Source organism: Podarcis cretensis (genome assembly GCF_951804945.1).
Source record: "Podarcis cretensis genome assembly, chromosome: 2".
Classification (NCBI taxonomy): domain Eukaryota; kingdom Metazoa; phylum Chordata; class Lepidosauria; order Squamata; family Lacertidae; genus Podarcis; species Podarcis cretensis.
Window position 1 is genome coordinate 121,169,596 of NC_137171.1, and position 18,964 is coordinate 121,188,559.

Consider the following 18,964-nt stretch of genomic DNA (forward strand, 5'->3'; position numbering starts at 1 on the left):
GGTTTCTGTTTTGCACCTCACCCTTCATATTATTGTGTTTATTGTTCTTTTGTATATATCTGAGTTGTATATATCTAAGTTGTTTTCAAAAATTCACACGGGTGGAAAACTAATGTTCGGAGTGTGTGGACTGTCATATGACCGTAAGGTGAGAAAATGTTCTCTAAAGCTTTAATTACATTACTAAAAAAGAAAAAAAAGCCAATTCAGTGTCACACTTTTATATATTCAAATATAATTCACTACTGAGTCTTAGTTGAATGTACATACATCCTACAACACCAGTTACTTGATTGTTACTTTACTTTTCTAAATCAGGGCAGAATTGAAAGAATGGAATGGATAATTTTTTACAGAACAAAAGATGGTCAGACAAAATTTATATTTTTATTTGCATTTCTTTTATAAACCAGGCCAAACCAGAAAGAATGGAAAAAAATTCATAGAACAAAAAATAAATAAATAAACAAAAATATACAGATTTTTTTTTTTGCAAGGGAAATTTGCATTTCTTTTATAAACCAGAAAGAATGGACAACATTTTATGGAGCAAAAACATATTACTCGATGAAATTTATATTTTTTGCAAGGAAAATTTGCATTTCGGCGTTCTCTGGCAAAAGAGACGCCCTTTGTCTTTGTAGAACACTGCCAGCCGTGCTGAACACGCTTTCGGATGGCACACTTGTTCCTGGGATAGCCAAAAACCTCTTTGCAAGAACCTTCAACATCGGAAAGGAAGCTTCGTTTGCCTTCCACCACGTCAGACGGCATTCATCGAAGCTCACTCGTGGCATAGATATATACTCATTTAGCTCTTTTTCTGCTTTCGATGCATCATCCGCCAGCGCCTCTTCTGCCTCTAAACCGAAGATTTTTGCCAACGTCCTTTTTCTGGGTGGAGCAGGGTGAGTATTGGGCTCCGTCGAAGCAGCACCCAGACTCCCTTGCAAGTCCGTCATCATCTTTACGGCCTCCTGCCTGACAGCGTCAGGAGCCTCCAAAAAACGCAGGCGAAACCTTGGGTCGCACAACGAGGCCAGGCCTAAAGTGGTTGCGGTGGGGGCGCTGTCGTACTTTTCTGACAGCGTGCCCAAAATTTCACATTTAATGTCTTTCAGCAGCACACTGTCTCCCTCCTGGGGCTGGAGACTTTTCTTAATTTGCCTATAAAGAGGCAGAACAGACGAGGCCGTGACGTAACTGCTTCCGCTTAGAGTCGTGGTGAGGTCCTCTAGCACGGTAGCTGCGGACACAAAGTCTTGGATGGCCGAGACGTCGTCCCCTTCCAACATCAAATGTCTTTTAGACGGATAATCCGTAAGTACCTTGCACAGCGAGAGCTGGTTTTCGAGAAACCTTCGGCACAGCTGGAGCAGACTCCACCACCTGGTGGGACAAGCGCTTGGCAAACCCACCTTGTCCATCTCGAGCATCTCCTGAGCTCTGGTGAGGTCTCGCCTCATTTTCCAGCTACGGCAAATACTGTTCTGTAGCCTTTTCAGCTTCCTGACTGCCCTTCTCAGTTGTGTCAGGTTCAGAGCTCGGTTCACCCCGTCGTTTATATTGTGAGCGAAGCAAGAGATGTGCTCCAAACCCAGCTGCCAGACCGCTCTGAGGATATTGGCGCCGTTATCCGTCGTGCTGCAAAATACGTTCTTCACGTCGATGCCCCACTCCGATAAGGTGTCTCTGAGCATTTCGCAAAGAACGGCTGCGCTGGGCTCCTTAAAAAAATGTCTACAGGCCAAGCAAGCATCGGTCAACTTCCACTCGTCCGAAATGAAATGGACCGTCACTGCCACAAACGGAGCGCCAGCTACGGACGTCCAGCAGTCAGTTGTGACGGCCAGTTCAGTCGTAGTTAGCTGGAGTATTTCTCTCTTCATTTTCTCCACCGTGTCCTTGTACAGCTTTGGAACTCCTGCGGTAGCGAAGTAATTTCTACTGGGCAACGGATATTTCGGTTTTAGAGTGTTCACCATCTGGATAAATTTGGGGTGGTCCACTGTGTTGTAAGGCTCCAGGCACGTAGCCAGATACTCTGTGATCGCCTGAGTACAAGATCTCGAGCTCTTAGGATCGAGCGGCTCAGAATCCGACGCAGTGTTTTGCTGTTCTCTAGGACTTTCCGCAACAGTTACTGCCGCACTCGCTGATGCCGTCCCAGCCGCCGGCTCCGCGGCATTTTTACGTGAAGGGACGGAAACGTCTCTGGACGAAGAAGGCAGCTCCCTAAATTCCTGAGGATGTTTGAGCTGGAGGTGTTTGCCGAGGTTGGAGGTGTTTCCGCCTTTTGCGGACACCGAGTGCGAACATATTCTGCAAATCGCGACCCCGTCAGACACCGCACGGCCGCTCTCGTCGGCAGGTAATCCAAAATGCGCCCAGAAAGGACTCTTTGTTTTCCTCTTGTCTACCAAATGGTGGTATTCGGGACATTCCAGAGCATGGGGATGAGGCGGGCTGGAGACAAATAGAGGGGGAACATTTTCAACGAAAATAAAACTCTAAAGCCAATGCATTTAATTTACGAAAATGTAATCAATGATAGCGTGCTTCAGCTAGACCTTTGCAGATTTCAGGACAACATACCAATACCAATGTATATATGTATACAATACCAATATATGTATATTCAATACCAATATGAATACTGATATATTGATGTTAATATATTAATGTAAATACATTGGTGTCAATCTATTAATGTTAAAATATTAATTTGTTATCAATGATAACAAATATGTGAGAAATCAAGGGGGCGAGAGGAGAATTGAGAAGAGTTCTAGGGTAGGGAGAGGGACTGTTGAACATGCTTCTAGTTTGTAAGACCACTGCCTTGCCAGAGAAAGCTCTGTGGCCTATTTTTCTGTCCCGGTTTCTGATTTTATCCTGGAATGTCCCGCTTTTCCTTAGGGTGTCTCCATTTTCATTGGAGAAATGTTGGAGGGTGTGGAGTTATCCGACCCCTGAGCCATCTGAAGGCAATCCTGTATAGGGAAGTTTTTTTTGTTTTTTTTTAAAAAAGTTGGATATGGAATGCCCTGAATTCTGTTTCGTACAGACTGGCAGTATGATTGAAAAGGAGTGGGACTGGAGGAGAAAATGGGGAGAGTAACAAGGGTGGGGGGAGACACACTTGGAGGGAAAGAGAAGACTTTCGAACGCCAGAGCTAGGTGGGTAGTTGGTTGTGGTTTTTTTACTATGAAGCAACTTGAAGGCCAACAAGCATCTCAAGAGTGTATTTATGCAATAGATTATTTTTGAAAAAAATATTTTTAGAAAGTAGAGACATCACCTTGCCAACAAAGGTCCGTATAGTTAAAGCCATGGTTTTCCCAGTAGTGATGTATGGAAGTGAGAGCTGGACCATAAAGAAGGCTGATCGCCAAAGAATGGATGCTTTTGAATTATAGTGCTGGAGGAGACTCTTGAGAGTCCCATGGACTGCAAGAAGATCAAACTGATCCATTCTTAAGGAAATCAGCCCTGAGTGCTCACTGGACAGATTGTGAAGCTGAGGCTCCAGTACTTTGGCCACCTCATGAGAAGAGAAGACTCCCTGGAAAAGACCCTGATGTTGGGAAAGATGGAGGGTACAAGGAGAAGGGGACGACAGAGGATGAGATGGCTGGACAATGTTCTCGAAGCTGGCGTGCTCTGGTCCATGGGGTCACGAAGAGTCGGACACGACTAAATGACAGAACAACAGCAACAACAACAATTTTTGAAAGTACATACCTGTTCTCCACTTCCTGGCTATGCTTCCTGGTGTGAGTGTCACAGCCAGTGTCAGTTGGCTCGGCACCATTGACTCTGCCCAACTCAGCCAGCTTCAGGCAGTTCTCCCTGTGCTTTGCAGATTCCTCGTGAACCTTCGTCTTTATGGAGATCTGTTTCATGTCTGCCACTCCAGTCCGTGCCCAGGTGGCAGCGCCACCAAACAGCAAGCAGGGAAAGCACAGGAACGCGTTTTTCGAGGTACTTCCGCAGAGCCACTCCTTCCGGTCGTACCAGGCCCTGCTAAACCTCCGGGTGACCGGCTTCCCTTTCTCCAGCACGGTTTGCACAATGCACAGGTCGGGGCAGTCGGGACCGAGCTCTTTAATGCAGCGTTGCTCAGCCAAACTGCGCTGAGGAAAGGGATTTTGCAGCAGCGATTCCACGCTGTTCACCTTCACACAGTTGCAGGATGATCTTCTGCTACAGGTCTGAAAAACAATTTAGAGAGGAATTATCATACCAGACTGTCCTTTCTCAAGCTGATCACACTCTGCAAATTTAGGTAGGTAGCTGTGTTTGTCTGATGCAGTCGGAATAAAAATAATTTTTTAAAAAATAAAAATTGTCCAGCAGCACCTTATAGACCAGGCATGTCCAAAGTCGATTTCAGGGGCCTAATTCGGCCGGCTGGCTGGTTTAATCCGGCCCCTGTGGCAGCTTTGGTTGGCCCCCACGGCCCTTCGCTTCATCAAATCCGGCTCTCTTTGAAAAACGTTTGAACACCACTATTATAGACCAACTAAGTTTGTTCTGGTATAAGCTTTCGTGTGCATGCACACTTCTTCAGATACACTGAAACAGAAGTCAAACAAACTTACCGTATTTTCCGCTCCATAGGGCGCACTGGACCATAGGGCGCACCTAGTTTTTAGGGGGGGGGAATAAAGAAAATAGTAATAATCCCCCCCCCCAGGTCCAGGAGCAAGATTGCGCGCAACCTTGCCGCCGCTCCCAGAGCTTGTGGGGCTGGGAAGCCCGAGCTGACCCCAGCCCCCAGAACAGGCAGCTATCCGCAAGCCTCCCGAGCGCAGCGGGAACTCCCGCCGCACTCTGGCGCAGCGCTCGCCGGGCTTCAGGCTGCAGGTTGCTGCCTGCAAGCCTTTGGAGCGCTCCGAAGGCTTGCGGATAGCTGCCTGAAGCCTGGAGAGCGAGAGGGGTCGGTGCACACCAACCCCTCTCGCTCTCCAGGCTTCAGTGAAAGCCTGCATTCGCTCCATAGGAAGCACACACATTTCCCCTTCATTTTTGGAGGGGAAAATTGCGTCCTATAGAGCGAAAAATACGGTAGTTGGTCTATAAGGTGCTACAGTGGTGCCCCGCAAGACGAATGCCTCACAAGACGAAAAACCTGCTAGACGAAAGGGTTTTCCGCTTTTCGATGCGCTTCGCAAGACGAATTTCCCTATGGGCTTGCTTCGCAAAACAAAACGTCTTGCGAGTCTTGCGATTTTTTTCGCTCCCCCCCCCCTTTTCTAAGCCGCTAATAGCTTCTTAGCCGCTAAGCCTTTAATAGCCGCTAATAGCGCTAATCCACTAAGCCGCTAATAGGGTTGCTTCGCAAGACGAAAAAACCGCTAGACGAAGAGACTCGCGGAACGGATTATTTTCGTCTTGCGAGGCACCACTGTACTAGGCAATTTTTAATTTATTTTTATTTCAACACTCTGCAAATATTGGACGAAACCTTAAAAAGAAGGCAGCTCGCTGTCAGCCCTGACCAGTCGTTTGGCGCTGACAGCAAGCCCGTTTGAAGGCGTGCCGAAACCAATAATAGACACCGACAGCGAACCCAGCTTTGTCTAGCAGATGCAGTTTGGATTCAGACCTGCCAATGGGTATTTTGTCCCATGAAGCCCCAACACTGAAGTCCGGTGCTCAAAAGCTTGTTGTGACGGACGGACCCAGAAACCAATCAGGAGAGAGTGAGCTGCATTTAAGCAATATATAAGTTGTTTACATACATGAAAGTGAAATGAAATCCATGAATCCAACCACACGGCACGTCAGGCAGCAGAGGAACCAACCTGAACGGCAGGTTGCCAGGAACGGACAAGACAAGGAAAAGTCCTTGCCATCTGTTTTTATTCAATATTCACAGAGAAAGGCTTGGAAATGTGGTCTCTCGGAATAACAGCATTGCTCCGAATGAGCCACTCCCCCTCCCCCTTCATGCGTCATCACTGCGGGTGCTGATTGCCAGGATCGTCCTACTTGTGTGTAGGACCCCGATAAGAGACACATGCCCGAATGGCATGTTCCCTACCTCCTGGTCGGTCCTTCGGGAGCTTCAAAAGCTTTCACCAGCCCAAACATCACAGCGACTGATACCAAGAAGCGTCAGCACGCTTAGGAACAGCAGAGTGTTAGCAGTTTGCGTAACAAACTCAGTATTTTGGCTAAACTACAGTGGTATCTCGGGATAAGAACTTAATTCATTCCGGAGGTCCGTTCTTAACCTGAAACTGTTCTTAACCTGAAGCACCACTTTAGCTAATGGGGCCTCCCGCTGCTGCCACGCCGCCGCCACACGATTTCTGTTCTCATCCTAAAGCAAAGTTCTCAACCTGAGGTAATAATTCTAGGTTAGCAGAGTCTGTAACCTGAAGTGTATGTAACCGGAGGTACCAGTGTACAGTGGTACCTCGGGTTACATACATTTCAGGTTACAGACTCCGCTAACCCAGAAATAGTACCTCGGCTTATACAATATACATATTCAAGGTACAGTGGTACCTTGGGTTAAGAACTTAATTCGTTCTGGAGGTCCGTTCTTAACCTGAAACTGTTCTTAACTTGAAGCACTACTTTAGCTAATGGGGCCTCCCGCTGCCACTGTGCCGCCCCACACAATTTCTGTTCTCATCCTGAAGCAAAGTTCTTAACCCGAGGTACTATTTCTGGGTTAGCAGAATCTAACCTGAAGCATTTGTAACCCGAGGTACCACTGTACTTTATTTACATATAACACACTCGGAGCATTCTGACTCCGCTCCTTACTCTTCCTCATCAGACAACAAAGATAAAGAACAATGGACAATAGTCCTACATCACGGAATACAGTAGCACAAAACATCCTGTCTCCATCACTTCCCACTATGCGGAATGAAAACATACGCTGTCATGTGATAAAACCAATCCCACGACTGAAAGCACGGAGCAAGAATTATAACACTGTATGCGCCCCCTGCCTTTGAGCTCTTTGCTCTCCTACTTTCAAGGCCCGCCATGTTCTGGGAGAGGGGAGGTCTGGAATGCCTTCTAAAGACACTGAGTCCGTCAGCTGTCGCTCCCCTATTGCTGCTTCTTCCTCCTCTTCCTCTCCCATTATTCCCCAGCTTTCCCCCTCATCTGTCTCTGAGCAGTGACCTCCCTCAAGCCCCTGTTGTAATTCTGAACTGCCTCCTTCTTCAGTACAGTGGTGCCCCACAAGACGAACGCCTCGCAAGATGGAAAACCCGCTAGACAAAAGGGTTTTCTGTTTTGGAGGCGCTTCGCAAAACGAATTTCCCTATGGGCTTGCTTCGCAAGACGAAAATGTCTTGCGAGTTCCTGCGGGTTTTTCCCCCTTCCCCCCCCTTTTCCTAAGCCGCTAAGCTGCTTATCAGCTGATCCGCTGATAAGCCGCTTAACAGCTGATCGCTAAAAGCCGCTAAACTGCTAATAGCGCTAATCTGCTAAACTGTCAATGGGCTTGCTTCGCAAGACGAAAAAACCGCTATACGAAGAGCCTCACGGAACAGATTAATTTCGTCTTGCGGGGCACCACTGTATGAGAATCAGACTGGGGAGGCGGTCTCCACCATTATTTCTCTGCCCAGTCTCTGACACTGCCCTGGCCAGGCCCCCAATGCCTTTCAACATATCAGAAGCGTTGGCCTCCTGAGCTTGTGTGCTACTCTGTAAGGACTCGACAACAGCCATAGCTGCGAGAACACCCAATTGCCAAAAATCGGAAAAAAGAAATAATACCAACAAAAAATGAGTGGCAAGATAAATTATTTTACTACATTGACGCTATGTGAAATGGGAAACTGGGGGAAATTTTAAAAACTCATGCAACCCTTTGTTCTGGGCTTTTTCTTCGTTTTTTGTGGAAACCATGTTACAACAACAACAACAACAACAATTATTATTTATATCCCGCCCTCCCCAGCCGAAGCCGGGCTCAGGGCGGCTAACAACAATAAAACAGTACAAAAGTACAACACAAACAACACTCTAAAATCATTCATTATAAAATTAATTCAAATCAAGCCACTGGCAACCATTGGGCCAGAGCTCCGCGAAGATTGCCGAGCGAGGGAGTCAGGCTGTGCCCTGGCCAAAGGCCTGGTGGAACAGCTCTGTCTTGCAGGCCCTGCGGAAAGATGTCAAGTCCCGCAGGGCCCTAGTCTCATGTGGCAGAGTGTTCCACCAGATCGGAGCCACAGCCGAAAAAGCCCTGGCTCTGGTTGATAAATAGATTAGGCTTGCTAACCAGCCTCTGTTTTGCTTCAGTTTACCTGGCTGTGTTCCCTTGCTTGAACCTGAGCAATACTGAACCTACAGGGCTAGACCCTAGTGAGGTTGGGAAACGGTTTAAGTACCGCACCCCTGGATTTTGTCCTCATCACCCTCACAGCACATAAATTAGGTCTTCTGGCTGGGATGAAGGAATTTTTAACGACAGCACCCTCCCACCCTCCCAATGCAGGCTGATACTAAATATCCAAGTGAGTTCATACCCCAAGACCATTTTTTGCCGTGAACTATGTTCTTATTATTGGGACGCGGGTGGCACTGTGGGTTAAACCACAGAGCTTAGGACTTGCCGATTAGAAGGTCAGCGGTTCGAATCCCCGCGACGGGGTGAGCTCCCGTTGCTCGGTCCCTGCTCCTGCCAACCTAGCAATTCGAAAGCACATCAAAGTGCAAGTAAATAAATAGGTACCGCTCCGGTGGGAAGGTAAGTGGTGTTTCCGTGCGCTGTTCTGGTTTGCCAGAAGCGGCTTAGTCATTCTGGCCACATGACCTGGAAGCTGTACGCCGGCTCCCTCAGCCAGTAAAGCGAGATGAGTGCCGCAACCCCAGAGTCGGTCACGACTGGACCTAATGGTTCGGAGTCCCTTTACCTTTACCTTTATGTTCTTATTGAAACTGTTTCTATACTCCAGATATTTATTTCTTCTTTTCCCCTGCTGGTGAATGAAGCTTAAAGTCTCCACCCGTCTCTTCAAACAGCTTCTTCTCTTCAATGTGCAATAAGATTTGCGCTATAACCTTCACAGTCCAAACATTAAAATAGTTTCTCCTCTCTGTGGATGCTTTCTAATTATTATTATTATTATTATTATTATTATTATTATTATTATTAATTTATACCCTGCCCATCTGGCTGGGCCTCCCCAGCCACTCTGGGCGGCTTCCATAGAAACCAAAAATACAATAAAATATCACACGTTAAAAACTTCCCTGAACAGGGCTGCCTTAAGATGTCTTCTGAATGTCAGGTAGTTGTTTATCGCTTTGACATCTGCTGGAAGGGCGTTCCACAGGGCGGGCGCCACTACCGAGAAGGCCCTCTGCCTGGTTCCCTGTAGCTTTGCTTCTCACAATGAGGGAACCACCAGAAGGCCCTCGGCGCTGGACCTCAGCGTCTGGGCAGAATGATGGGGGTGGAGACGCTCCTTCAGGTATACTGGGCCTTTGAGGCCGTTTAGGGCTTTAAATGTCAGCACCAACACTTTGAATTGTGCTCGGAAACGTACTGGGAGCCAATGTAGGTCTTTCAAGACCGGTGTTATATGGTCTCGGCGGCCGCCCCCAGTCACCAGTCTAGCTGCCACATTCTGGATTAGTTGTAGTTTCCGAGTCACCTTCAAAGGTAGCCCCACATAGAGCGCATTGCAGTAGTCCAAGCGGGAGATAACCAGAGCATGCACCACTCTGGCAAGACAGTCTGCCAGACTGAACAACAAGAGCCCATTTTTTCACGAAAGCTCCTCCTATAATATGCTATACGGCTTCTCCCCTATGTGTGTATTATCCATACAATAAAGTTTTTGTTGCAAATGACACTTTTCAGTCAACTTGTAACTTACTTCCCGCTTGGGATGCTTGGCTCTTTTTGCTGACACTTTGGGCTGTCCCGAACAAAGCTGTTCTGTTGGCGGAAGGTTTTCCGCCTGCACAATGGAAGGTTCCTCCTCTCTCTTCACCTCCCAAATTGGTTCCTGGGCTTCACCCAACTCTCCAAACCAGATGTTCAGGGGACGCAAGGGGTAGTAGGAATCTACTTCACTTTTAATCTCTGGATCTTTACTTCCTGGAATCAAAAAGAAAGGAAGCATGTGAGGAACTGTCTCTAAGGAGAAGGAACCAACCAAATTCACAGCTGTGTAAAAGATAGCAAAGACATTACCCATGCAAATATTCAGTGGGGAGGCAGAACCTGCCATACATTAAATAAACCGGGCTGATATTTACTAAGGTGTTGTTTTAAGTTAGCTATTCAAGGGTGGAATATAGGTTAGCAGGAACTGTTGGGAATTGGTGGCTCTGTCACCCATTGGGACCAAAAATTCTGTCATTTTCTGCAAGAACAAACCAAACGTCCGGAAAGGAAGAGAGCTGAGGGTGGCAGAAGTCTACAAAAAACGAACACACTTTTATCAGGGAACCAGTTCAAAAATCACCTGTCTATGGAGGACCTTAACTCAGGTGTGAGGAACTATGTCCCTCCAGATGTTATTCCCAGCTCACATCATTGTTGATCATTTGGCCAGCTATGACTGGAGGGCCACAGGACCCTCGTACCTACGGGACCGCCTCTCTTGGTATGCCCTGCGGAAGACCTTAAGGTCCACAAATAACAACACTTTGGAAGTTCCAAGCCCCAAGAAGGTTGGATTGGCCTCAACCAGGGCCAAGACCTTTTCAGCTCTAGCCCCGGCCTGGTGGAACGCCCTACCTCAGGAGATCAGGGCCCTGCGGGATTTGACATCTTTCCACAGGGCCTGCAAGACGGAGCTTTCCCGCCAGGCCTTTGGGCTGGACTCCGTCTAACCCCTCTCATTTATTTTTTTGATGGAACCCCTTATATGGGATTTGTATATAAATTTTCCCTTGGCTCTTTTTGCTGGCCCATGTAGGACTGGCATGGATAGTTAGCCCCGGTGAATATTTGATGTTTTCTCCCCTTATGGCTTTGATCTATAGGCTACCACTAAAAAGCGGCTGCATTTTAAGCTGCATTTTAAACTGTATTCAAACTTACATTTTAATCAACTGTTCTCTGTTTTGTTTTTGGGGTTTTGTTTGTTTGTTTTGTTTTTAATGTTTTTACTGTACTTATATTCAGTGTTAGCCGCCCCGAGCCCAGTCTTGGCTGGGGAGGGCGGGGTATAAATAAAATTTTATTATTATTATTATTAATTATTATTATTATTATTATTCACTTCTCCCTTCCTCCTTGTCATTGTGAGAGCTGCTCATTTTCTTCCTGATGTACCAGTTCACAAGAAGACTTGTTCTCCTGCCCCAAGAGTACAAGGGCTACAGAAGCACCTCTGGGCAAGGGGTTTTGCCAAAATATTTTTGGAAGTCCACAAGATTACTGTGCACCAGACAATCATGGACAGCTGGTCCCTTAGGGCGGAAGGGTCACTGCCCCACAAACCTCAGCCTGCCTGCCTTCTCCCTTACAAACAGAAAGTGAGTGGCTCTGCCCATCATTGGCTCTCGCTTCGCTCACCGCTGGGTCCCCCTCCATGCTGCCCTGCCAGTCTCAACAGGCACCAGACACTACTGCAGAAAACCTCTAATTCCCAGGCAAGGAGGAGCACATTCGCAATTACCTGCTGCTGAGCATCCTTCCATGCAGGGTGGTATAACCAGTTCTTCAAGCCAGCGGATGAGGTCCGGCCTGGGCATGAGAGAGTCTCCTTCTCCTTCTTGGGAGAAAGGAAAAGCAGGCCTAATTACAAACAAATTTCCTTCTGAAACATCCCCGTTTTCGTCTCCCACACCCTGTTCTTGGCAAGAGGAGGTCTCTCTCCCCTCCCCCCGTACTTGGGTGCCCACATGCCTATTGCCCAGTTCAGATTTTTGTGGAAGGGCCATTGCTCAGTGTGGGAGCATTGGCCTCATGAGCAGAAGCTCCCAGGTTTAATCCCTGGCTGAACACTGAGCTAGGTAAACCAATGGTCTGACTTGCCATAAGGCAGTATGGATATGAAGAGAACGATACAGCCTAGATCAGACATGTCCACCTCTCAGGAGACTGCGGTATAAAACTAGTATAATAGAACTAGCAGTGATCTACCGATTGTCATTGCCCATTGTCATCTTTTTAGGGAAGATGTACCAGAGTTGTTGAGCTTTCTTTAGGGACGATGGACCAGAGGGTTGAGCTAGATGACCCTCAGGGTCCTTTCCAACTCTTATGATTATAAATATGATATGATATGATATGATAATCTTTATTGTCATTGTCCCATACAGAACGACGAAATTGAAAAAAATCTACATCAGACATTCAAAAACCAACAAGCCTGCTATCCCAGTCTGGTTAGCCCCCTTAAAACTCTGATACCCCATAATTAGATACAATATACTCCCATAGAGACTACCTTACACTGCGTTTAAAACCAAAATCACATTTGGATAGAAACTGTTTCCCAGGCGGCTAGTCCTAGTCTTAATAACCCTGTACCTTCTTCCAGAAGGCAGAAGCTGAAAGAGATCATTTCTGGGGTGCGCACTATCCTGCACTATCTCTGCAGCTTTCTTATGGCACCTGGAAGCATAGATTTGATCCAAGGTGGGAAGAGTGCGCCCAATTATTCTCTCCGCAGTCTTTACAACCCTGGACAGCCTTGTTTTTCCCCTGACCATGCAGCTCCCAAACCACACACACAGACCATAAGTTAATACACTCTCAACTGTACAATGGTAAAATGCCATCAACAGGTCCTTTGAGAGATTGTTTTTCCAGAGGATTCTCAGAAAATATAACCTCTGCTGTGCTCGCTTCACCAGGTCTTTACTGTTCTCTCCCCAGGTTAGGTCATCTCTCAACTCCATTCCAAGAAATCGAAGCACCAAGACCTGTTCCACACACTTCCCCTCAATAATGAGTGGCTGAATATTCAATTTACATTTCCTAAAGTCCACAATAATCTCTTTTGTTTTCTTTAAGTTTGGGAGTAAGTTGTTTTTCCTGCGCCACTCCCCCAACTGCTCAACTTCCTTCCTATAGGCCGCCTCCCCCTCTCCAGCAGTGATTAAACCAACCACTGTTGTATCATCTGCAAACTTAATGATCTTATTACTGGGGTATTTGGGGGCTGGAAACGCCTGCAGAATCAACATATAACTTCAGAGCACATGCTGTCTCAGCAAATATCAGACCATCCTGCCTAGTTGCATCCCTCTCTTACTAGTAAACTTTAACAACATCATTATCCCATTGTTGGTCAGAACAAAGAAGAAACATGACTGCCTGCTAGCGTGTTCAGGCCGCAGAGAGAGAGAGACAACAGCTCTATCAAAACAGAAACATCCTGTGAACAGGAAATATGCAGGCTGTGACACAAACATCCTGCTCCCTTTTAAGGTGGAACGGAAATATCCTAACAGAATGGCCATACTGAATGATCCCTGCTGTTGAGACTCCAACACTATACAGTCGCACCTCTGCTCCTGAACGCCTGGGGAGTCAAACGTTCTGGCTCCCGAACGATCGAAAACCGGAAGTGAGTGTTCCGGTTTTCGAACATTCTTTTGGAAGCCGAATGTCCAACGGGCTTCCACGGCTTCCGATTGGCTGCAGGAGCCAATCGGAAGCCACGCTTTGGTTTTCGAACGTTTCGGAAGTCGGACAGACTTCCAGAATGGATTCTGTTCGACTTCCGAGGTACGACTGTACCTGTTTGTATTTATATCTTTAATTCTATTTTTAATATAACTTTTTGCCTTGCTTGAAAACCCATGCAACGATGACCAGTTACGGCAGGTGTGCTATTCTCCAAAATAAATTGTGAGCCCAGCAATGAAGAGTGAGAAATCTCATCTGTTCAGTGTCTTACAAACCAAAGGGTAGAGAGGTCCCTACCCAGGGAGGTCACATTCCTATAATTTTCCAGCATGATTTCCTTGTACAGAGCCTTCTGCCGCGGGTCCAAGAGTTGCCACTCCTCCTTCGTGAAATGTATGGCCACCTCCTCAAAGGACACCAGACCCTGAAAAATAATAAATAATAGTAATACAGTGGTGCCTTGCAAGACGAAAAGAATCCGTTCCGTGAGGCTCTTTGTATAGCGGTTTTTCGTCTTGCGAAGCAAGCCCATTGATGACTTAGCAGATTAGCGCTATTAGCGGTTTAGCGGATCAGCTGATAAGCGGCTTAGCGGCTTAGGAAAAGGGGGAAAAAGGGGGGGGGACCTGCAGGAACTCGCAAGACATTTCGTCTTGCGAAGCAAGCCCATAGGGAAATTCGTTTTGCGAAGCGCCTCCAAAACGGAAAACCCTTTCGTCTAGCGGGTTTTCCGTCTTGCGAGGCATTCGTCTCGCGGGGCACCACTGTAGTAATAATAGTAATAATTATTATTATTATGCCCTGCCCATCTGGCTGAGTTTCCCCAGCCACTCTTCACTCCTCACAAATAATCCTAAAGAAATGGGTTTCAATCTGCCTGCTTCACCCACAGTGCAGGTAAAGAAATTTTGGAAATATTGTACAAGAGCCAAAGCTTGTGGCCTACTTAAAAGTGCGCTTTGGACGTTGAAAAAGCAAAGACAGACCCCATAACCAAAGAGGAACCCAAACTTTTCATTCCAATGAATCCCAAAGCATCGTACAAGCTAAAGACAAAAGTAACATAATAGAACATCACAAACACAGCATAAATCGTAAATAGAATACCTCACCTACCTGAGTTCGCTGCCGAGCAGCCATTTCTTCTCTTTCCACCAAGAGGAGGCTGCCTGGAAGGGGTCACGGAGCTTCTTCCACAACCTGTGGGGACGGGTTGTGGGGTGTGAGAGAGACAAGTAGGGTTGGAAGATCTTTATCCTTTCCCACCTTTCCCCCCCCCCCCCACTTTAGTTCCACCACAATGTGTCAAGGTAATAAAATAAAATTAATTCCTCGCCGCCCATGAAGCTCACAGCCCAGAGGACCTTGCAGGGTTCCTGCTTGGAAAACTACAGTTCCCCCAGGGATCCTTCAAAAAGGTGCACTGCTTCAAGGGTGTTTCAATGCAATGGGAAGGGTCTGCCCTAAGCCATGCAATATGTGGGGGAACCACAAATGATCCAGCAGTAGGAGGAGCTGAGCACACCTACTCCTGTGGAATTAACTAATTGATGGATGGATTAATAATAATAATTTTGCACCCTGCCCATCTGAAACAGAGGAGGGGGGAAATTGTTTGCATGGTGATGGGAGGGATTTCCCCCAGCTGGGCTGGTGAGAAGGGGGCTGGGGGTGGGAGAAGAGGGGGGTCCCTTTCACCCCTTCCTCGCCCCCCTGGAGGCCTGAGCTGCTGCCTCACCCTCCTAAGACTCACCCTCAGCGCCTCCCCAGCAACAATTTGGGGGGTAATTGGGGAGGGGGAGGGGGGAAGAGTCACTGGGTGGGCCTAGACACTTCCGGGTTCCCAACGGCAGCGGCTAAGGGGCGTCCATGTGCGGGGCAAGCGGGAGTGGAAATAGGCAGGAGTGGGAGGAGAAGCCTTAAATAAAGCAGGAGGGATTCGAAGGGTCTGTATTTTTAACCCTTCCCTGCATCTGCTTTGGAATAATCTCTCCCTCCGGCCGAAAAAGGAAGGCTGGATAATGGCTATATATATGAAGCCACACTGCGCAATGCAACCAGCAAGGAAGTGTTGGGGGAGTTTCGTGGATGGAGAGCTTGTAAAATGAGTGGAATTTATATTTTAAAATTGTATATATTTGTATATATGGAATTTATACTAAAAAAAATATATTGTATGCATTTGTATATATACAAAATAATTTTTTGGGGGGGGTGTGTCTATACGTATTTGTTGTTGTTGTTTAGTCGTTTAGTCGTGTCCGACTCTTCGTGACCCCATGGACCAGAGAACGCCAGGCACTCCTGTCCTCCACTGCCCCCCGCAGCTTGGTCAGACTCATGCTGGTAACCTCGAAAACACTATCCAACCATCTCATCCTCTGTCGCCCCCTTCTCCTTGTGCCCTCCATCTTTCCCAACATCAGGGTCTTCTCCAGGGAGTCTTCTCTTCTCATGAGGTGGCCAAAGTATTGGAGCCTCAGCTTCACAATCTGTCCTTCCAGTGAGCACTCAGGGCTGATTTCCTTCAGAATGGAGAGGTTTGATCTTCTTGCAGTCCATGGGACTCTCAAGAGTCTCCTCCAGCACCATAATTCAAAAGCATCAATTCTTCGGCGATCAGCCTTCTTTATGGTCCAGCTCTCACTTCCATACATCACTACTGGGAAAACCATAGCTTTAACTATACGGACCTTTGTTGGCAAGGTTATGTCTCTACTTCTCAAGATGCTGTCTAGGCCTGTCATTGCCCTTCTCCCAAGAAGCAGGCGTCTTTTAATTTCGTGGCTGCTGTCACCATCTGCAGTGACGGTCCCTTTACCCTTTAGCTTTTACATATGTATGTATATTTATACATATACATTGTTGTTGTTTAGTCGTTTAGTCGTGTCCGACTCTTCGTGACCCCATGGACCAGAGAACGCCAGGCACTCCTGTCCTCCACTGCCCCCCGCAGCTTGGTCAGACTCATGCTGGTAACCTCGAAAACACTGTCCAACCATCTCGTCCTCTGTCGCCCCCTTCTCCTTGTGCCCTCCATCTTTCCCAACATCAGGGTCTTCTCCAGGGAGTCTTCTCTTCTCATGAGGTGGCCAAAGTACTGGAGCCTCAGCTTCACAATCTGTCCTTCCAGTGAGCACTCAGGGCTGATTTCCTTCCGAATGGAGAGGTTTGATCTTCTTGCAGTCCATGGGACTCTCAAGAGTCTCCTCCAGCACCAGAATTCAAAAGCATCAATTCTTCGGCGATCAGCCTTCTTGATGGTCCAGCTCTCACTTCCATACATCACTACTGGGAAAACCATAGCTTTAACTATACGGACCTTTGTTGGCAAGGTGATGTCTCTACTTCTCAAGATGCTGTCTAGGCCTGTCATTGCCCTTCTCCCAAGAAGCAGGCGTCTTTTAATTTCGTGGCTGCTGTCACCATCTGCAGTGATCATGGAGCCCAAGAAAGTAAAGTCTCTCACTGCCTCCATTTCTTCCCCTTCTATTTGCCAGGAGGTGATGGGACCAGTAGCCATGATCTTCGCTTTTTTGATGTTGAGCTTCAGACCATATTTTGCACTCTCCTCTTTCATCCTCAATAAAAGGTTCTTTAATTCCTCCTCACTTTCTGCCATCAAGGTTGTGTCATCTGCATATCTGAGGTTGTTGATATTTCTTCCGGCAATCTTAATTCCGGCTAGGGATTCATCCAGCCCAGCCTTTCGCATGATGAATTCTGCATATAAGTTAAATAAGCAGGGAGACAAAATGCAGCCTTGTCGTACTCCTTTCCCAATTTTGAACCAGTCAGTTGTTCCATATCCAGTTCTAACTGTAGCTTCTTGTCCCACATAGAGATTTCTCAGTTTATATAATTTAGATACGAATCAGGAAGGCTTATTTTATGCCTCTGCAGTCGCTGCGCAACCTGTGGAAGAGGTAGACCAATCGCCTTGAATAGACACCTCTCCCGCTTTGACCTCAGCTGCTCCTTCCCTCCCTCCATTCGCTGAGTGAACCAGGAAGGAACGCACGCGCTTCCTTTGAACGCTCGCCGCTCGCCTACCCCCCCCCCTCTGGCTCTCTAGGAAGCGCATGTCGCTCCCTTTAACCCTTAGAGAGCCAAGCGGCGGCGGGGGTTTGAAAGGCTGGGTTCTTAGAGAGGCAGGAAATGGGGGAACAGGGGGATGTCAATAGTGGGAGCAACTTCCTGCCTTGCGTTTCCCCCACCCTCCACGAAATGTTTCTGCAAAATCGGCTTTTGAATGCTGTTTGCCAGAAGCTGCAGGCAGGTCAGTGGCTGTTGCTACAGCGCGTGAAAAGTGCATTTAAAAGTGGGTTTGGTGGTGGGGGGAGAGGAGGGGCAGGGTTTTTCTTGGGAGAGGGGGCAGGTTCAAAAGAACTATAGAATCCTAGAATTGGAAGGGACCCTGAGCATCATCTAGTCCCACCCCCCCATACCCTCCAACATTTCTCCTATGAAAATCATTCCATAATGATAATTTTACTATTTATACCCCACACATCTGACTGGGTTGCCCCAGCTACTCTGGACAGTTTCCAACATACATAAAAACATTTTTTTAAAAAAAACAAAAACCTCCCCTATACAGGATCGCCTTCAGATGGCTCAGAGGTCGGATAGCTCCATACCCTCCAATGTTTCTCCAATGAAAATAGGGACGTCCTAAGAAAAAGTAGGACATTCCGGGATCAAATCCAGAAACTGGGACGGCTTCTCTAAATCAGGGATGTCCCTGGAAAATAGGGGCACTTGGAATGCAAGAATATGCCATTGTCCCTTACAGGGATCAAACCTGCTGATGGAGAGGATACAGATTGCTGGTGGAGAACGGAGACAGTGACTGGCCCAAGATCACCCAGCGAGCTTCATGACTGAGCGGGGATTCAAACCCTGCTCTCCCAGTTCCCAGTCCAGCATTCTAACCATTACGCCACCCTGGCTCTCCAGTGAAATGTTCCCAGCCTTTCATTTTGTGTATCCCAAAGAGAAAGCCGTTCCTCAGAATCACTCAGTTCTGTGGTAGCCGAGTAAGATTGTCTTTCACAAACCCAGTTTTAACAGTGAGTCCATAAGTGGCTGTGGAGGCCATTCTGGATCCACACCTTTGGTAAAGGCTGTTCTCCAATTGGAGTGCTCACAGGCCAGTGTTTCCCAGTTATCAGTGCTTATACAGTCGCACCTCAGACGTCGGACGCCTTTGGCTCCCAAACGCCGCAAACCCAGAAGTGAGTGTTCCGGTTTGCGAACGTTCTTTGGAACCCAAGCCTTCAGTGTGGGTTCTGTGGCTTCCGATTGGCTGCAGGAGCTTCCTGCAGCCAATTGGAAGCCGTGCCTTGGTTTCCAAACTTTTTGGAAGTCAAATGTACTTC

General features: G+C 47.4%; 1 protein-coding gene across 4 annotated transcripts; it reads right to left on the reverse strand.

The window, feature by feature from the left end:
* Positions 1-433: 433 nt before the first annotated feature.
* LOC307206294 (E3 SUMO-protein ligase ZBED1-like) lies at positions 434-15,377 on the reverse strand. Of its 4 annotated transcripts, none has more exons than XM_079959394.1 (7): positions 15,337-15,377; positions 14,700-14,783; positions 13,881-14,007; positions 11,623-11,712; positions 9,868-10,091; positions 3,746-4,215; positions 434-2,466 (listed from the first exon to the last, which is right to left on the reverse strand). In XM_079959394.1, exons 2-7 carry the CDS (start codon positions 14,721-14,723, stop codon positions 561-563), a joined length of 2,841 nt encoding a protein of 946 aa, XP_079815520.1. In that variant the 5' UTR covers positions 14,724-14,783; positions 15,337-15,377; the 3' UTR covers positions 434-560. The 4 variants fall into 4 exon arrangements, with proteins under 4 accessions (XP_079815520.1, XP_079815519.1, XP_079815522.1 ...); XM_079959393.1 differs by having other exon boundaries at positions 435-2,466; positions 11,623-11,715; XM_079959396.1 differs by lacking the exon at positions 15,337-15,377 and adding an exon at positions 12,480-12,563 and having other exon boundaries at positions 435-2,466; positions 11,623-11,715; positions 14,696-14,783.
* Between the last annotated feature and the right edge of the window lie 3,587 nt (positions 15,378-18,964).